The 19741-nt window shown below is 40.0% G+C and overlaps 1 protein-coding gene across 1 annotated transcript in view; it reads right to left on the reverse strand.

The window, feature by feature from the left end:
* Positions 1-19741, reverse strand: part of LOC146618301 (solute carrier family 12 member 9) — an 83032-nt gene that overhangs the window by 18654 nt on the left and 44637 nt on the right. The window contains exons 8-9 of the mRNA XM_085370775.1: positions 18871-18953; positions 11081-11205 (exon numbers count right to left, since the gene is read on the reverse strand). Of these exons, the coding sequence (XP_085226901.1) occupies positions 11081-11205; positions 18871-18953 (208 nt within the window). The remainder of the gene's footprint in view (positions 1-11080; positions 11206-18870; positions 18954-19741) is intronic.

Below are 19741 nucleotides of genomic sequence, written 5' to 3' on the forward strand. Positions count from 1 at the left end.
AGTACTGGCTCAATAATGACAGTTTTTAACTGTGTAACTGAGTCAGTAGATCCAGCCTATTTGCCAGAAATACTCGTGACTAAAACACTAGTAACATAAGCCCAATTTATGAGCGGGATTTACAACAGCCGACAAATGAAAATTTAAAAAGCAGAAGTAGAACAGATGGAAGAAACATCCTTCAGTTTTGTTCACCAGAAAGAACTTTGCAACTTCTCCGTTGGAAACACTCCAAACAGCTGATCCAGGGGTAGAGGGTAAGCGAGTAAATAAATAACTTGACATAACTAATTTTAGGGAAAGATGTTTATGGTTTTTGTCATGAGGTGCACATCAGGTTGGTGAGAACAGAAATAATGAAACGCTCAACGTCACACCAGCTGAGTTGCTGATGCAGTTTGTGGAGTTTATATGATTAACATAATTTGGGTTAATGATTAAAACTATAAAGTTATAGCTTGGAATAGAATAGAATAGAATAGAATAGAATAATCCTTTAATTGTCCCACAAGGGGAAATTTGGTATAAAAAAAGAAAAAAGGACTCTGTGTTGACACTGCCAGCTCGGAGTGGCGCCGGAAGAATCTTGGACTTGCTTAGTGTTGTATTATATTGGAAGTAATACTTACAGATTAACATATCAGGAATAATGGAATAAGTTTGTAGTTTAATTTCTTGTGCTTAAAATGTATACTTTTATTTTGATAGTCTGGCAGAGACAGGAAGTTAGGCGAGTTCAGAGTGGAGCCACACAGTTTTTTGACCTCTAAATCTCTGCATCCATTTTAACTGAACTTTGTAAGCCTTCGATAATTCCGGATTCAGTTACTGTGTACCTGTTTTGGACATTTTTGGATAAGGAAAGATTTTTGGATAAGAAAAAAAGGGACTAAGTGGAGAGTCGAGCTAAGGCTTCATTCACTGGAAAGCGACACATACTATTCTCAGAAGCATTTAAAAGAGCAATGAAATAACATGGGGAACTGAAACTCACACCGAATTTGATGGATGGCTGGTTAGCAACTGTTTAAGTTACAAAAACGCTGGTTTCATTAGAGTTTAATGACTAACACTTTAGGGAAAGTTAAGCCTCCATTTTGAAGACGAAACAGTAAAACACTTGAACTTGCTGGAGGACGGTATCTTCTTAATGTTTCAGCTCCCTCCTAGCTTGTTCCCAGTGTTGTACCATACAGGCCTTCTGTCTTCAAACTTTTCTTTTATTTCCTCTTGACCTGATCACTTCAGCATCAGCGTTGCCCACAATTGTCTCATCTAATCCTTCTCTTCATCTCATCGAAGAGTTGGTGTAATTACGATAAAAGCTTGCCCACCCGGTCTGCCTCCCCCCTTTACCATCAGCGACGACGGTCCCCTCGTACACTCACCTCGCACGCTCCCCTTTCTCCCCGCCTCACTTGTTCTCAAGCAACTGATGTCACTTAGCTGACACAGCAAAATGCTGCCAATCAAATCCCCAGAGACATTAAGAAACGCAGAATGATGAAGACAGAGAGAGAGAGAGAGAGGGAGAGAGGGCCAGGCTTTAGCCAAAAGACACGTCATAATTGAGAAGTAGGGACAGAAATGTTATCCTTCCTCACATACACTCCCAAGGGGAGGCGAGAAGAAGATGCCAGATTCTTTAAGTAAGAGGTCAGTGAGTTTGAGACGTTACGTCATGCAGCACCCCAACACTGGCACAACACCAGTGGGGACGGGACTGACCTTAAGAAACCTTAGATCATTTGATATTGGATCAGCCTGGTAAATTGCATCCGCTTCCTCTTAGTGCTTGATATATGAGATACCTGAGCAAAGGTTCAACCAGAAGTCAGAATATTATCTGAAAACTCTTCATGCAATTTAACAAGAGAATCATGGCAGGATAAGTTTTTTGCATCATTATTTTTCTTAAAATCTCTTCTATTTTCTTTGAAGGGAATATAGTATGTCCTGTCCTACTAAGGTTTTTCTCTTCTGCTGTTGAATACCTTCATTAGAAAACACACCGTTTTATCTTTTGTCTCTACATGTTCACGATTAGTAAGTCTGAAGTCCTATCACAAAATATTCCCAATCAATTGCAGCTTTCATAACCTAACATCACTAGCAAAGGGGAGCCAATGACAATCTCCTGCAAACATTGGACAACACTGGTGTACAAATCTATGATTCAGCTATATTTCATAGCTGAATTTGTTTGTACTCTACAAACACATCTAGAACTTCAGATCATGCGTGTGAACAAGCTCTTCTGGTTTTCCTGTCAAATTAAACAATAATAGCATAAGCAGAAAAAATTTAGACCGTAACCTTTTATTTTAAACATATTCCAAAATACTTTATCTTATCATAAAAATAACTTCTGTCATTGTGAATACTATCGGCTAATTTACTTGGAAGTATCTCAGTCTCTATAAACATACAGTTCCAATCGATTATATTACCTCAGTTCTTCTATTAACTGCTTTTAGAAATATAAGCAGCAACTGTAAAAATGTTAAAAAAGAGTAAAGAACCAGACAAAGAGTATAAATCAGCTCTCTCTTATGTATAAAACTGTTAAATGAACTTTATACATAAAGGTCATCCAATACAAGCCCTAGGTGTTGCATTTTAAGATAAAAAAAAAAAAAACAACATCCAAGGAATACAGTTGTTCTTCAGAACCAGAAAGGGTGGTCTGTAAATCCTATAGATCTTCTTACTGCCTGCACATTAGGGTCTATGGAATCTTTCAAGAATAGTGAGGTCACCTTTCAGTTGTTGATCTCTTAATCCATACATAACCTGCTCCAGAACGCAAGTTACCACTGTGATGGACCTTAATAAGATGAAAAACAAGGATTAAAGCTGAAGTCACCTTAACAAGCTCTGAATCCCCCTCATATTACAGGCCTCTGCCTTTCTGTAAGAAGTCCTACACTCTGACATATGTCACAGCAAATCACTATCAGTTTCTGTCCCTGTTGTCCATACTCAGTTCTGAATCAGCAAGTCTTTTGGGTCAGGCTGATATTATGTAGTTTGAATTTGAGTACAGGAAGAGCAGATATCCTACTGTACAGTTTGGTTCCACAGGTTGAAAAGGCCGCCGAGAGAAACTAGTGATGTTGGGCTTGACTTCACAAAGTATGATACAAAGTGACGGTGTTCATGTATGAACAAATATCAGTTTAAAAAACATCTGTAAACTGAGTATCGACTATACTGAATCAGTATCATCACTAACTGAAAGGAAGCATTCAGCAGAGGAGCTCCCCTTAATGTTGTCTGAAAGCAACTTGATGAGCTTAATTGTGATCACTTTGGAATGAATTTACATAAATTAAATAAGCAACATGGAAGCTGAAATGTGTAACATAAGATCATTTTCTCTCCAGCTAATTCTGACACAAGCTATCCAAGTCATGTGGGAGTCCTGCATGTTTCTGCAATTAGAGAGCAACAGTTATTTGTAAAACAGGAGAGAGCCTTCAAATCATAATACAATAATGCTTTTGTAAATAGGTAACTGCTATGCTGATGGATTTCTAGTGCTTGGCTAGACCTGGTTTTGTACTGAGATGAGCATAATGGCCTGAACCAACAACAGGCGGAGGCACCACTTACTATTCCACTGAAGGGGTTTAGAGTCAGAGCCAGAGTGTCACGGCATTATGAAGTGTGATGTGTTCACTTGCTGATACTGAAGTGCATTTGAATGGTGATGGGATTCTGTAGCTTTGATAAAAATTGAATGAACTCCACAGTTGCTGAATATGAATGGCAATTTGCAAAAGGTTATCCACTGTACATTACAGCATCAGCCTTTCATCGAAAATTGGAGCACTTGATAAAACTCAAGATGAAACGGATCAAACATTAAAGTGTATACCTCAATATATCGTTCGCAGAAGTCTCCCTCGGACAGGATTTTATTTTCAGAGGTGGTGGGGTGTTTCCCTATTACATGCTTTTGTCTGCAATTTCAATGTCTGAAATTTTACACCCTCTCCACCCAAGGAATAATTACAGGCCGGGTTTCACACAGATTTTCACCAAACTCCCAGGTCCTCTTGCATTTAAAATCCAGCTCGGAAATCCACTTTGCATTTTAAAAATATGATTATACAGCTGCTTACTGATACTGAGTTTCATCAGCCTAGGATAGTATGGGAGCCAAAGTTAAATAAAACCAAGTGACACTAGCAAGACGGTAACATGACTCACAAACCAGCAAATAAACTTTCCACATAATATTTGCCGGCAATTGCAAAGTGTTTTAGATATACCTTTCTGAATTACTTTGTCATGGTTTGTGTTTTTTTCCCAGCTGTTTCACCAAGGTTTATGACCAAACATACATTTTTGAATATTTCCTATTGTAGAAACTACGTTTTCTATTAATAAAAAACATGTACTGGGAATTGTGTGTACCATTCGGCCCGTATACAGGAAAAAACATGGATGTAGCCATTATGTTACCCACTAGTTTTGGACTCACATTTTGAAGCTTGATCATTAGTGTTTCAGCCGCTGCCATATTGTTGTTTTGAAGCTTGAAGGTACCTTGCACCTTGAAAAGGTGGATGGCTAAGTTAACAGTTAATGCAAGCAAGCTTGAATGGCAAGCTGCATCCATAAACTGCATGTGTGCAAAAGCATAGACAAAGGTTATAAAACATTTTTTAACGCATCCTCAAGCAAAACCCAGAGGAACTACAGTGGTTGTTACTTCCATGCTAACTTCATCTTACTGCTCTGGAGGTTTCCAACTGATTCCCCCCTACATTGGCTCCTCCCCGTGTCCTTTCATTTGCCATATCCAAGTTAGAATCCATGAAGAAGAAGAAGAAGAAGAAGAAGAAGAAGAATCAGAATCCTTTATTGTTATATTTGGTAACTCTCGGCACATATCAGAAGAGTCCTTCGACCTCAGCTAAGAAACACAAAAAGTGGCAAGGGTTATTTTTTCCAGCCTTCATTTGAAGAAGTTAAACAAGTTTAAACAATTATTTCCACTGGGAGTTAGATAAATGTAACACTGTGCAGGGAACAATGTTCAGGGAAAGAGCTCTTCTTGTGATATATATGGCTATGAAAGTTGATTCAGGGAGCATACTTAAAATTGAGAGTAAAAAACAGCAAATAGTGTTTTTATGCTTTGTGATTCTGTCCCCTGTTACACCTCTGTGGACCCAAATGAGACTGAGAATACAATAAAGTTTAAAATATGCCACCAGCTCTGAAATATACAAATCAAAGGCATTACATGGGCACTTCCACTTAAAGTCTGCAATATTTGTTAATTCATTATAGACTTATTAACAATATTTACTCGAGGTTTCTCCTCAATTCCCCTCCATATTAAATCCTTCCTGTATCATTTCATATGCCATAGAGTTAAATGTTGATTATTTTAAGATACTATTTAACAATTTTATAGCTGAGCAGGGGGTGGCTCTAGCTCAGGATGTAGAGCAGGTCTTCAGCTGATTGGAAGGTTGGTGGTTCGATCCCTGGCTCCCCCCCAGTCTGCATGCCAAATATCCTTGGGCAAGATACTAACCCCCACTGGCTCTCCGATGCACCCATCAGACTATGAATGTTCATGAGTGTTAGTTTGAAAGCACTGACAAGTATAGAAAACAGTGCTTGTGTGAATGGGGCGTGTTGTACAAAGCGCTTTGAGTACTCCAGGAGAGTAGAAAAGTGCTATATACGAATCAGTCCATTTACCATTTACTTTTCATGTCTCCTTTAAAACTGACAGTGTTCCTTTTCTGTAACTCCTGAAATGCAGTTTAACCACAAATGGTTGCCATAGAATTTAAGGGCAAACAGTAGAAGGTTAGTACAGGTCAGCTTTCAACACAATAAATGAAACAGTGCCCGTTGGCCTGTAAAAAAAAAAATGTTGGGCAAGTTGAGTGTAAAGCTGCTTGCCCATTTGGGCAAGTCACACCGTTTCCACCTTTTGATTCACCTAAGAAGCAAACTGACTGTTCTTCATCTCATACACATGCACACCTTCATACACCCAGTAACCTTTTGCACAATGCTCAGTCGTTTGCACATTTCTGTTGCACTGTTGTGTCTGCACTGTCTTTGCTTTGGGGTTTTTTTGCAATTTTTGCACATAGTCCTGTAGTCCTGTGCTGATTGTCTGTTATATGTCATATGTAGCACCATGGTCTTGTAGGAACACTGTGTCGTTTCACTGTGTACTCTACCACTACACATGGTTGAAATGACAATAAAGCCACTTGACTTGACTTAAAACTAAAGAAAATGTATCTGTTCATGTGCTCCCGTCTAGCTCCCAGTTGTTTTACAAAGCAACAGCTCAACTAAATTAAAAACAGACTAAAATTTGGCAGATATCTTGTAATTTGCTGAAGGCTGACAGCAGCCACCCTGTCTCTTTCTAACAGTGATACCTGCAGCTTGCAGGGGTTAGCCTGCTAACTTTAATGTATTAATTTAAAAGTGTAACTTACACACTCTTTTCTGATACAGATTTATAACATAAAACATATAGATCTAGTTCCAATTATGCTTTATTCTTGTACAATAAACTGAATTTTGTAAGGCAACTTTATATTGGACCATCACCAAGTCAGATCCCTCCATTAACAGATAATGACTCTCTAACAACCTATTTTTTCTCATTCATCCAGACCTTCCATCTGGATTTTTACACTACCCCAATCTCATTTAATAACACAGGCTGACTCATATTTGGACAAAGGACTGACCCAGCTTTTGTTTTTGGAGCTGATGGCTTGTCAATTTACACGTTATTACAAAGACGATTAAAGAGAACACAGTTGTAATTTGGGCATCACATGGCAACAAGCTGGTAAAAGTTTGTTTTTTGTCTAACTGAAGGTCACTGCATCTGTGAGTTCTATGCCTTCCATAAACACCCTTTGGCATCAATGCAGAGCACACAGTCGAGTCCTGATTCTTGGCCAGTGACCCTACCATACAGTGTGTGTGTGTGTGCGTGTGTGTTTTACATGCACGTGTTCATGCGCGTTTAAGCCACTAGTCCAAGTGGCTGGTGCCTGTGCAGCATCAGCAGCAGGACCACTCCACGCAGCTGGGGCCATTGCTGATAAAGCTGCGGCCAACACAAGCCTCTTCCCACAAAAACGCATAAATAAAGATAAAGCTTCAAACACACACCAATAAAGGGGAACGCAAGCAAGCGCACACATGCACTCACACATCAGTGATCAGAAAAAACAAAAAAAACAAAACAGAAAGCGTGACGGGGATGTCAGACAAACACCCAGGCTCTAAAATTGCATACCTTAACTCTCTCTGTGCAGACACATGCACGCGCGCACACATATAGACACACACACACACACACACACACACACACACACACACACAAACACACACACACTTAACAAGCAGGCATCTTTTCCGCTACATCATAATTGCAGCCCCCTTCCCTCCCCTACGCAACAGCAAATTTAAGGGAAAGGGAAATATTTCTGCTAAATTAGTTATGCTAATTACACAGTATTTCTCAGGGGGAGAGACAGCACTAAATGGCTTTTAATTCTTTTCGCCTGGAAAGAGATGTGGGAGAGAGCCAGACAGAGAGCACAGAGAGAGACAGCACAGAGAAAGACAAAAAAAAATTGAACGAATAAACACATAAACAACTGGCGTTCAAATTTGCCCAGTGACACAGCAACAGTGAACTAACGGAATTAACAGTGGGGGGGGGGACGACACACACACATCATCTTATCAGCTCCGGAGGCCTTGGTCCCCTCGGCCAACAGAGAGGGGATAGTGGGAAAAGTTTTGAGGCTAACTTTGTGTCCTGTAGCCTTTGCCAGCGGTCACATATTGATAACGAGGCATGAGCAGATAGCACACAGCACTCTATATGGAGGGCACCAGAGGAAACACTTGGTACTGAGTGTGGCACACTCAAAGCTACTTATTCTCTCACACTCACTTTTGAGCAACCCGTTGTTCACTAAAGTATACAGTGTGTACTGGTGTCCACAGTGCACTCCTGTGGCAGTTAGCCATTGCTAATTTGGAAGAATACCGATGAAGGAATCGCAGCTTTGAAACATTTCTGCCAAAATTTAAAGTGAAAACTTTCCCCCATAGAAGACATGCTTTTGAGTGAATTTCCAAAGCTTCAGTAGCTTTTGCTGGAGCTTATTCAGAACTCTGTAGTAAGGCTATTACCAAAATAAAGAGGACATCAGATCCATTTTAACAGAGTTTCACTGACCTCTAAGTATCCTACAGAATATAAACCTCAAATGGCCTCAGATCACGCTACATTTCTGACAGTCTGTCATGTTTATGCACCGACTCACACGCTTAGATCCTCCAGTGCTGAAATGTTGGTCGTGCAGCAGTTTCCAGAGATAAAAAGAGGAAGTAGCTTTTTTTTTTTATCTTTCTGGAATATAGCCAAACTTAAAATATTGGGGAAGCAAACTTGAATGATACTTACAAGAAGCTATTAAAGGTGCATTTTTAACTGATGTTCTTACTAAGTCGCGATTACCAAGTCTAAGAGGAGAAGCTTCAGCTAGCTTCAGTGAGCAGACAGCTACAGAGCAGATGCACAGTTTCTTCATCAGTATCAGATCAGCCTTCTGTTATTTCTCTGCATTTTTCTGCTTCTGTCTCTCTTTCGCTTCATGTCTCTGTTTCTCAGGGTCTCTGTTTATGTACATTTTATATAAAATCTTTGTTTGGATTTCTTGCCTTTTTTCATGTTAATATGCTTTTATATCCGTGAAGCTTTCTAAAACCTTTCTGTGCCATACTGACTTCATTTGACTCAGCAGGTAATATTCAGAAATGGGGATTTCAGATTGAGATTTTTAAGGTCAAACACGTTACTAAAGACACTTGCTATCTGTCTATATTTCTGCTGCTTCTTTGTAGTTATCTGAGACCTACAGAAAAATCATCAACATGCTGGCAAATAAAATTTTCTCTCACGGACACAGACTTTTAATTCTGCACTTTAAGGGCCTGGACATCAGTCTATTCAAAGCAGTTATGAACACATTCTTAGGTATTTTATAGATATGGACTTATTCTGTTGTGATTGCAGTAAATACACATTGTATGCACGCAAGAAAAAGCTGGAAAAAAACATGCCACATGCCTCTAAACAATATCACCAGAGGGATTCCTGACATATCAGTTTTTTTTATTAGTATTTGGCAAAAAGTTTAGTAAAATTTTAGTTCTATTTTTTTAATCAGTTTATTTGTGAAAAATCCCCATGCAATTATTTTGTTAACTAGCCAGCTTCTAGCTAGCTTATACCCCTGATAAAGTCTGTGGCAATCCTTACAGCTCAGCTGTCTCCCTAGAGGATGCTGTACTGTAGTCGGACACACTCAAACACCAACATCATGGACAACAGCTGGCAATGATTGTATCTCTGCTGCTTTAGAGATACAAGATTTAATGCAAGCTGCAGGGTCGAGCGAACAAGAGCTTCAGTAAGTGAAAGCCCGCTTCATTTGTTGCTACGCCATGTGAACCAATACTGCAAAACAGAACAACAATTAGCATAGCTACTGTTATTGCAATGCAGTACAATGGAGTTGGGAGTTCATCCACAGGACAGACAGACTCACTGAAGGGGCACCTAATGATATTTCTCTGTTATTTTCCTAGGCATCGCTTCATCTTCGACCTTCACCGAGTCCCGATCAATAGTTCTATTGCGAATAAATGGTTCCATTCAATATCGAAAATAGAAGCAACTGTTGTTGAAGAACATCATCTTACAAGTGCTCTCTTTCTGTGTGAATGTCCTTAAGTGACGAATTCAATGCCTAAACTGCTCTCCAGGAGTATAATTGTGGTGCTCAGCTCCAATATGCAGCCATCAGTTTAATCCACTCATATTGTGCACCTAAATGTTCAGAGAACAGCTGAATAAATCCCACTGCGCCCAGATCCAATATTACACGAATTACTTATCAACCTCTTTGTTTTTCCTCACATACAGTATGTTTGACGTTTGCTGCTGTATCCCGATTTCGGCTTCACTTGACTGATGTGTCCTTGATATGGGCAGAAGTGTTCTAACATGTCTTCTGCCTCATTTCCAACTATCACTGCAGAGGAATATATAACGGCAAATGCAGCGCTGGAGGCAATTTGTCACAACAATAAAGCGATGTGTGGTTTTTAAACAGTTCCATTTCCCCCATAACAAATAAAAACAGTGGCAGTTAACACATTGGAAATGTATTTCACAGCCAGCGGAGAAAGTATGAATCTTTAAAATAAAAAAATAAAAAAACACAATAATACAGGTTATTGGATTTTCCAAGAGATTTTTCGTGTGACACCATCAACACCTCACAAAGAAAATATGAAATGAGTCATAAAAAGTTGCAGATCGAATCAAATGCCTGGCTGTGTCATGATGTCATTGAGATAGGGATGTGCATGCACACACACACACACACACACACACACACACACACACACACACACACACACAGAGTTGTGCTACTGTTATGTGAGAATGGTTTCCAGGAGCTTTTATAAATCAGAATCACTGCAAGCATCCTAGGAATACAAACACAGCACACACACTCTCTCTCTCTCTCTCTCACACACAGCACACACACTCTCTCTCTCTCTCTCTCACACACACACACACACACACACACACACACACACACACACACACACTCCACAAACATTGTAAATTTAAATCTCTAAGCATCTCCACACGCTGTAGCTTGAGCATCCAGTTCAGGCTGCGCCTCCACAAAAACAAACAGTTTTATTGTCAGTCCCTGTCCAATATGGGGCTATAAGCAGTGGCCAGTTTTATGTCTTTTAATTAGTACACCGTCGCTATAGCAGCATCCAACTGGCAAACAACCACCTCCAAATACACATATACATAAACAATAGCAGAGGGAAAAAAATACAATGGGGAGCGCAGTGTGCTCAGTGAGTCAGGAAAAAGTGATGGAGAACATGTGCAAGAAAGCCATGAGCTTTTATTATGGCACAGAATCTCTGTCTACATGTGTGTGTAAATTACCAGACGTGTGTGTACCTGAAATTAGGTGCCGAGGCCCATTCTAGGGCGAGGCAAGCCAAGTCCACAGCAGCGTACACCAGCAGGAAGAAAATGGTCACAATGCTGGCGATGGTGTTGAGCTTCCCTGAAAACAGGACCAGCTAGAATGACCGAAACAAAGAAGCAGGGAAAGAAGGGGGAAGACAAACAGAGAAGAGATTAGCATTTAGAGCAATACTACATTCTACAGTCAGAACAGTGCATTTTATTCTTTTTTTATGACTTTTTTCCAGCGCCTAACAACTTTTCACTTCCAAAAATCTAAAATATGAAGTTAAAGCCATGTCAGCTGCTCTGATACATCTGAGCTTTGTTTGCCTCTTAGCTGGATATTTTCCAAAAATATAAAATAACCAAAAATAAATATATAAAATAATACCAGCAATCAGAGAATTGTTGGAGCTAAAACGTCTCAGAGGCTTTAAAGTGAGGTCTTAACAAGGGCAGAGGTTCCATACATTTTCAAGCCAAGGATCCCTAGATAATTGAGTTTTGGTCCCAAGAAACCTTTTTGCTGTGAGATATGATTATCTAGCTCCACTGTGGCAAAGAGGTGACATAAAGGATAGATTAGACTAGCATCTAGGGAGCAAGACACCGTTAAACTAAACTGTTCTACACTTTTCTGGGGATCTTGGAAGGACCACAGGTGGTCATCTGGCTCCACTTTGGGAGCCACTTACTGAGGCTAATGTTGAGTTTTAATTAAGATGGTATCAAGCCTGCTGTTCAGACAGGCAGCTATGTTAGCTATGGCAGCTACGTGACAAAACAGCCACATCCGCTTGCACTTTATATTCTCAGTGGCCGATTCAGGGGGAGAGCCGTACATCTAATAATAATGACAGCACGTAGATGTATGAGACTCACCCTTTCTTACAGAGGTGCACTAGTTGACTTCTAATGGAGCAGGGAAATGATGACCTCATTATAAGCCCTGCTCCCTGCCATGTTCCCTGATATCAGAATGTGTGAACAAGGCTCTATGCAATTCACTGCGAGTAATATTTGGACGGGGAAGTCACGAATAAAGACAGTAAAAGCTTCGACTGTTTCACCTGACAACAGTTTACTTAGCATAATAAATCACAATGACATAGCTTAATGTTTGGACTAGAAATGGTCATTTTGGATACTGGAGTATTAGACTGTTGCTGCATATGCATCTTCTTTTAAATATATATTTCTCCCTCGTTTTACCAGTACCCTGTGATCAACCTAGAATTAACACACTACTATTAAGCCGTGAAAGAAAAAACATTATTTTTTGAATGACTGTCACAGGTCATCTCTGTGTTAGATGTGATGATGTAGAATATCCCGGGCAACTTATGAACGCTCATTTAGCCTTTTGTTAGCCATCTTATTCCCTAAAACACAAAAGCCAAAAATGGGGTATTTACATATTTATTAAATGGTGGAAAATAAAATGTGAAAATGCCTAAAGCAGTCATAATTTCAGGCATCTAACCAAAAATTTATTTAAAAAGAAAAACCTACATTTAGACCAGAAATGCAAAAGGCTAAGTTATATGCACAAAGCTACAGCACAATTTGAATTTTATACCAAATTATGTTGTTCTTGACTTTGAGCCACGAGCTGCTAGGAGTAAATATTAAAATGTGTCAATTATAAGACTAATACTCACTTTACTTGCTTGTCTCAAACTACAAGTTGCAGAATGTGCCACTAAATGCTGATAGCAAAGTTTAAGATCAGAAATTCAAATCATTATTAAATTATAAGTAGCTAAAAGCTTCACAGACAACTGTGCTAAACTGAAAACTCAATTCTGAGGGTTTCCTGCTCTTTCTGTAAATGCTTCAAACTTTTTATTCTATTCACTTCAATTCAGTTTTAGTTATAAAGAGAAAATTTACAACAACAGCTACCTTACAGCAGTACATATTGCAAGCTAAGCACTCTACAGTATTAGAAAGAAGACTCCAAAATGAAGTGATCTCCTTTTAGCAGCACTTGGCATGAGTGGGAAAGAAAAACGCTCTTTTAATAGGAAGAAACCTTTTGCAGAACCAGGGTCTGCAACGGCCAACTGGGGCAGTGAACATTGAGCAACAGGAGTGGAAAAGGGGGGCAAACAATCTGAGCCTTTAGTAGCACAGCTACGGGATGGTTCAGGTTCTGGCTCCCATTCTACTTTGAGAGACTTCTTAAGATGGAAACTACTTCTCCATTTCTTTATTTTATTATTTGCAACAACGTGTAGGACATCAAAACTATAAAATAACACTCAATGTGTGACATTTATTTAATTTATTCTATGTTGCACTTCATGGTTGTAAATATCAACTGTATCTACATCCAAGAGAATATTACAAGCAGATATCTCAGATGTATTTGACGTGAAACTACACTTTAAAAAATAAACACACATGATCACCCCCCTCCTCAGCTCAACTATCCCTCATTTGAACAAAACTCTAATGTCACAGTAATACATGTGTGCTGCTTTCACAACACATTATCACCATCACGCAAACCATAGCTTAGCTGTTCATTCAGTGTGTAAATTACACTCATTTGCAACAATCTCTGTTGAATTGTGGCGCGAACACGACTAAATTGTCAGAAATGGATATCTTCCCCACTGCTACCTTCCGTTCCTCAAGCACCTCACCTTCACTTTGGTGGAGAAACAGCACATGTAAATCTTTCAGGTAAAGACCGTCATTAGCTCGTCTGTGCCGAATGAAACATTTCCTGCAGTCGTTTCATCATCATGGAGTGGGCTTTTTATATGTGTTTGTGAGCTGCAGGGCCTGATTGCACAGACCAAGGAGGTAACTGCTGTACTGTACAAACACAGAACACCGCCTCTCTCTCTCTCCTTTTATTGTGTGTTTTATGATTTGCTACTGAGAAACTTCTCCAGAGTTGGGGAACATATTCATGAGCTCAAGGATATATTATTGGTATGTGTGGAGGGGAGATAGCAGCCACCATAAGGCAGATGTACACTGAGAAAGAGAGAGGGGGGAGAAAATGTAACGGTGGGGAGTTGAAATTAATGATGTCACATTATTGACAGGCGGGGAGAACAGGTCACCATGCACCGAGGGAGCAGTGAGGCTGGAGAAGTGGGGGAAGACAAAGAAGAGAGAGGAAGACAAGTGAAAAAGAGAAAGTGTGTGAGGGAGCACTGCTGACCTCTGACAGTCAAAGTCAGTGGGTGTCTCTTCAGTGCACCCGTGGGAGCTGGCTCTACCAGAGCATTAATTAGCCATTAACTCAGACACAGGCCTGCATGTACAACCGCTCTGACAGCACACCAACTGAGTGTGAATGAGTTGCGTTTGTGTGTGCATACACACACCATCCCGCTATTATGCGCTGATTTAAAAGACTGTTTTTACTGGAGAGCAGTGTGCATTAATTGCCACACAGGTCCTTGCAGTGTAAAGGCTCACACACACGTTTTTATTAAATAAAAAGAATAAAGTGGAAAAAGCTGAGTAATGCTTTTTACTACAGAACTGTGCTTTTCCAGACATGGCTAAGCATTACAGGTAACAATCATACAGCACATTCTAGAGTGTGTATTTGAGTCCAGATGCAGAAAGCCGGGTCCATCAGTTAGGACAGAGACAATTCGGTACAACACCACAGTGAATTTGAACTAAAACAATCAAGAATTAAAGACTTTCACCTTTCATTCAAGAGGGTTATAAAATAACTTGACTATGAAGACATAGTCTACAATTTATTATATTAGTATTTATAAAACGTAAAATGATCCTATCACGTTAACACTCAAATACAGACTAGAATGTCAAACGATTGGACCGGTACTGGTCCCAAACTCTGGAGTTTCCTTGTGTGTAAGGTAACCAGGGAGCAAAGTATAACTGACATCAGTCAAACTGTGCATCAAAAACAAAGACATCACAGAGGCAAGGAGGCAATGTTCCTCTACACCAACAAAGGGGAAAGATGTTTGTTGTACAGAGCTCTGCTTTCTCCCATCGTCTGTTAAAGACTCAAACAACTGTTTTATATTAACACGGATTCCATCAGCAGTCATTTCAGATTAAATTTGCATCCATGTCCATAACATAGCCACCCTCAACTCTTATATCCAACTCAAGATTCACGATTACCGGCTGGAGAACACCTGGTGGCTATCGACAGGTCTGTATCCATCTGAATTGCCTACGAGTCATCAAAAATGTTCACATCTGTCACGTTTCTTAACAAGATTTTAGATTCCATTGACATTATTTGAAACCAAACGCCCGGCCTGTAGGACCAGCCTAAAACTTAAGCCTAAAACTGTGGTCAAACATTATCAAACATCACCGGCAGTGTAAAAATGACTAGTCAAGCATCAACAGTGATGAAAGCTGGAACTGAATCCAACAACAACAATTTAAGTTGTCCCAACAACACATCAGTGCCCGATTAGTGCTGGACAGTAGAATTAAAACTATGGATCAGCTTGGGCGTACTGTTATAGCCAGAGCGTTCAACACAACCATGTTGGTTGACATATGACAAATGCTGGTTGAAGAGTGGGACGCCATCACACAGCAGTGTGTGACAAAGTTGATGACCAGCATAAGGAGGAAGTGCCAGGCTGTTGCGGCTTTGTCCGGTTCATCTTGCTTTGTTTTTGCCAAGTTTATTGACGTCCTTTGGAAGTGACATACATACCATTTATTTTTCTTGGGTTGCAGCCTATATTGTCAGATCACCATCCAACCCTATGCTCTTCAGTCTTCTCTTCAACCATTTATACTTTTCTCTCCCTGCATTCCCCGACCATTTCTCCTTTACTTAGAAGTCCAATAAAGCAAGGCCCCTGCCGCCCTCTTCCCTCCTCCTTCCTTTTCAATCCCGCAGCACATGAGAGTTTAAGGCAAGATTACAATCAGACTTTTGTCATCAGTGAATCATTCAAATGGTGGAGGAAGAGGCAGAGAGAAAGAGGACAGGAGTCAATGATTTCTGATGATGGCAGCAGCAGCGACGCAGCTAACGATTTCCATCTAATTGCTCCTCCTCCGCTCCTGGAGAGTGCCGGAGATGAAGAGAAGGGGACGAGAGGGGGACAGCGAGTGAGAAAAAGAGAGGGCGCAAATAATGACAAGCCATTCAGCCTTTAACACTCACCTCTGATAATGATGGTTTAGTCAGGCCTATTTGCTCCTAAGATCCTCCGCCTGCTCTTCATCTCTATCCCCACCCTCCTCTACTCTGCCAATATTTTCTCCTGGTCTAAATTGGCTTCTTTCCTCCACTTAGGTGACACAATAGAAGAGAAAAACACTATGTGCTGTCTTTTGGTCAGAGTGGGAAAAAAGTGCCAGTTTTTCCCATTCAGCTGCTCTGATATTGTTCAGTCTTGTTCGGTTTGCGCTGCCTCTATACTTTAATCACCTACACACCAGGTTGTTGCTAGTAATGAACCCAGATGGGAAGTGAATCGATTAGATGATAAGTTACTCTTGTTTAGTTATAATTTTGCTTGTCAAAAATGCTTCTGAATGTTTTCCACCTCCCTATTTTTATTCTTGGACAGTTCTAAATAGTTTGTATTTTATACTGTGAAGCTGAAGGCTTAAAGGAATTGAAAGGATTAAGTTGTATAATGTTAATTCCACTTAAAGGTTTTGAATTCATTTGACAGCCTTTTACACCTGATTATCTTGATTAACTTGAACTAAACATCTGCTTAACAAAGCCCTAAAAAGCACACTTCCACGCTATTGGTATGATATTGGTGCTTGCGGTGGGAATTAACAGCAAAGACTCAATGTGAGCCCCATCAGGCTGAAGAAAGGTTCATCCATGCAGTCATAGATTGGTCCAAGTGTGAAGAAAGACAAAATGTAACGGCAGCCACCACCTGCCACCTGTTTGTCAGCTGCAGCTTCGTATTGTAGTCTCCTGAGTAACCGTGTCTGAAATAGCTTTTATGTTTCAGCATAAAGAAATAAGTATGCATGTTACAACATACTAATGTGGTTGTGTTTTATTTACAACTGTGACACTATAAGTGAAGTGGGTTGTTGGTTTGAAGACTAACACCATGCTAATGATAGTAGAAAGGAAAGTGAAGAGGGGGGGGCTGTATTGACAGGTCGACAGATGGGCTCAATGTGCGATGGTGAAGAGAGAGTGAAGGTGAATCTGTCCATTTAACAGTTGATCTGCATTCCTCCCCTCACTTATGGCCATGAGCTGACCACTCCCTTAGAGACAGGACGATGAGCTCGACCATTTGGGAGAAGCTCAGAGTGGAGACGTTATCCTCCGCACTGAAAGGAGGGGGTTCGAGTGGTTCAGGCATTTGACTAGGTTGCCTCCTTTGTCCTTCCTATGCAAGGTGTTTCAGGCATATCCAACTGGGAGGAGGCCCAGGGGCAGACCCAAGACCCACTGGAGGGACTACATCTTTTTCGCTAGCCCCCTCAGAAGAGCTGAGGGAGGAAAGTTCTCTGCCTCTCTGCTTAGACTTGTGCTCCTGGATCCAGAAAAGTGGCAAAAAAATGAGCAGACGGAGGGATAGATGTTCTTCCTAGATTGGAGAAATGAAGTGAGAAGTCTGAAGCCTGACCGTTTGGCTCACAGGGATTACATCTACATCCACTGGCCTCCCGATTTGAAACTTTGGCAGCCACCATTCTAACAAAATATATATGACAGAAAAATAAAGAAACACATAATGGGTCCACTTTAATCTAAAGGGACATAAATGCCTGCAGCAATTATGAATAACATTATAAACTGTCAGATATCTGACAGATACTGCCTCTGTGGTAGCAGTCTGTAACCATGTTACAAAAGTGAACGCACTTCATCTTGATCCGTTTTCCTTCCAGCTGCTATCCTCTGCAAATCCCACAGCCTGTCTGCCTGTCTCTCTATTTATTTATATCTCTTTGTCTATCAAAAATTTTAAAGTGTTATTAATAAAAGACGGGGAAGGAAAGGAAATTTCAGCATCCTCACCTACCAATCAACACAGTAAAACTACTTAAAGTAAGTAAGTTGTGCTTTTTTGGAAAATTCACTGAACTCTATTAAACCAAAGAGACTTTAGTGATGCAGAAGCACGCCTTTGGAACGCATTAGTCGACAGAATAACTGACTTCAGGTGCCATTTGTTTAATGCAAATGCACAAATTTAAGCAGCACTATGACAGGTGTGCGTGGATGCAGATTGAGCGGTGATAGAAAACAAAGACATCAAACTGCTCAGGCTGAACTGGTGAATGAATAAGTTTAGTTTGAAGGGAGAGAGGACTTTCTGATCTTCTTGCCTGAGGAAAGTTTCTTTGAAAAACACTGAACAATCCAAACAACAGGAATTCCCGATGATTTTGTCCCTCTACCTTGCCAACCTTGCATTAATTATACAGAAATAATATTGGCTTGTTTGAAGGTTCTCTACCTTCCTTATGTACTGAGAATTATATCTCTCGTAGAAGAATGTTACTGATTTCAGTGAAATATTGAAAGCCAAGTCTAAGGCTAGTGTTGTCTTGTTTGGACGTTTGATCACTGAAGCTCTTATTTTTGACACAGCATTCCTTTGCTTTTAATTTTGCTATTCAAAACATGTTTCCTCATTTGGATTTGTACAAAACATGAAGCTGACGGGACAAACTCTAACATTAGACTCTTTTCTCCTCAGCCCACACACTGATTACAAAACATTTACTTACAGTTATTTAGCAGTACTGCTTGACGTGATATAAAGTTGCACTTATCTGCTGATACTGATTTGCTTATCACTACTAACCTGCACTAGGAACCAGGAGATCAGCACTGAGACCCAGGGGTTGCCACTGCGAGATGTCTTCTTAGCCAGCCACAGCGCCTTACCTGCAGAGGTGAGAAAAAAACAAAAACAATAAAGACAGTGACCTTTTGAATCTTAGTATTAAAATATTTATCAGCAGCATCACCGTAACAACAGTCTTCCATGTTCACATCAGTAAAGCATGTGTCAACAGAACAGCTTAATCAGTGAAAGATTGTAACGAATGGCCTTTCTCGGTTTTAATAGACAGTGTTATCTATTAAATGTGTTCGTAGAAGCAGAAAAGGGGACACAGCTTGACACAGTGTCGATATCTGGGGAAGTTAAATAGCAAGTGCAGAGCACTGGGGTGTACTAAGAATCATGATTATTGGGTTAGCAAGCTATGTTGAGCTTAAAGTTTTCAGTGTCACAAAAATTTATCCTCTTTTTTAAACTGGCTAAATCACCATGGTAACGTATGTCTATGAACATATAACCTGTTCAGAGTTTTATTTATATTGAGTTTCAGTTCAAAACCAGCAGGAAGCTTCATGTTTTCACTGATTCTCTGCAGTATAGATTCTCTGCTAAGGAAATACAGTTTACATGTGCAGTTTGTTGAGTTACACGTTACTAACACCGCCAAATGAAGCCCAACACTGTCAATGGAAGTGATGCAAAAATGTATAAATGTTTTACATACATTCACACAGCAAGAAGACCTGTTCAATAAGTCGAATAATTAATTTTATTTTGATGTGCTGACAAACTAAAGCAATTTACACACCTTTGGTAGACTATGAAAGTAACGTTTGATGTTTAAATATATCCAGTTTATAGTTTCGGTTGTGTTACTAATGCGCAGCTT

This window comes from Diplotaxodon limnothrissa, linkage group LG14 (assembly GCF_057381915.1).
Source record: "Diplotaxodon limnothrissa isolate DT_005_m linkage group LG14, D_limnothrissa_male_GT1.1, whole genome shotgun sequence".
Lineage (NCBI taxonomy): Eukaryota > Metazoa > Chordata > Actinopteri > Cichliformes > Cichlidae > Diplotaxodon > Diplotaxodon limnothrissa.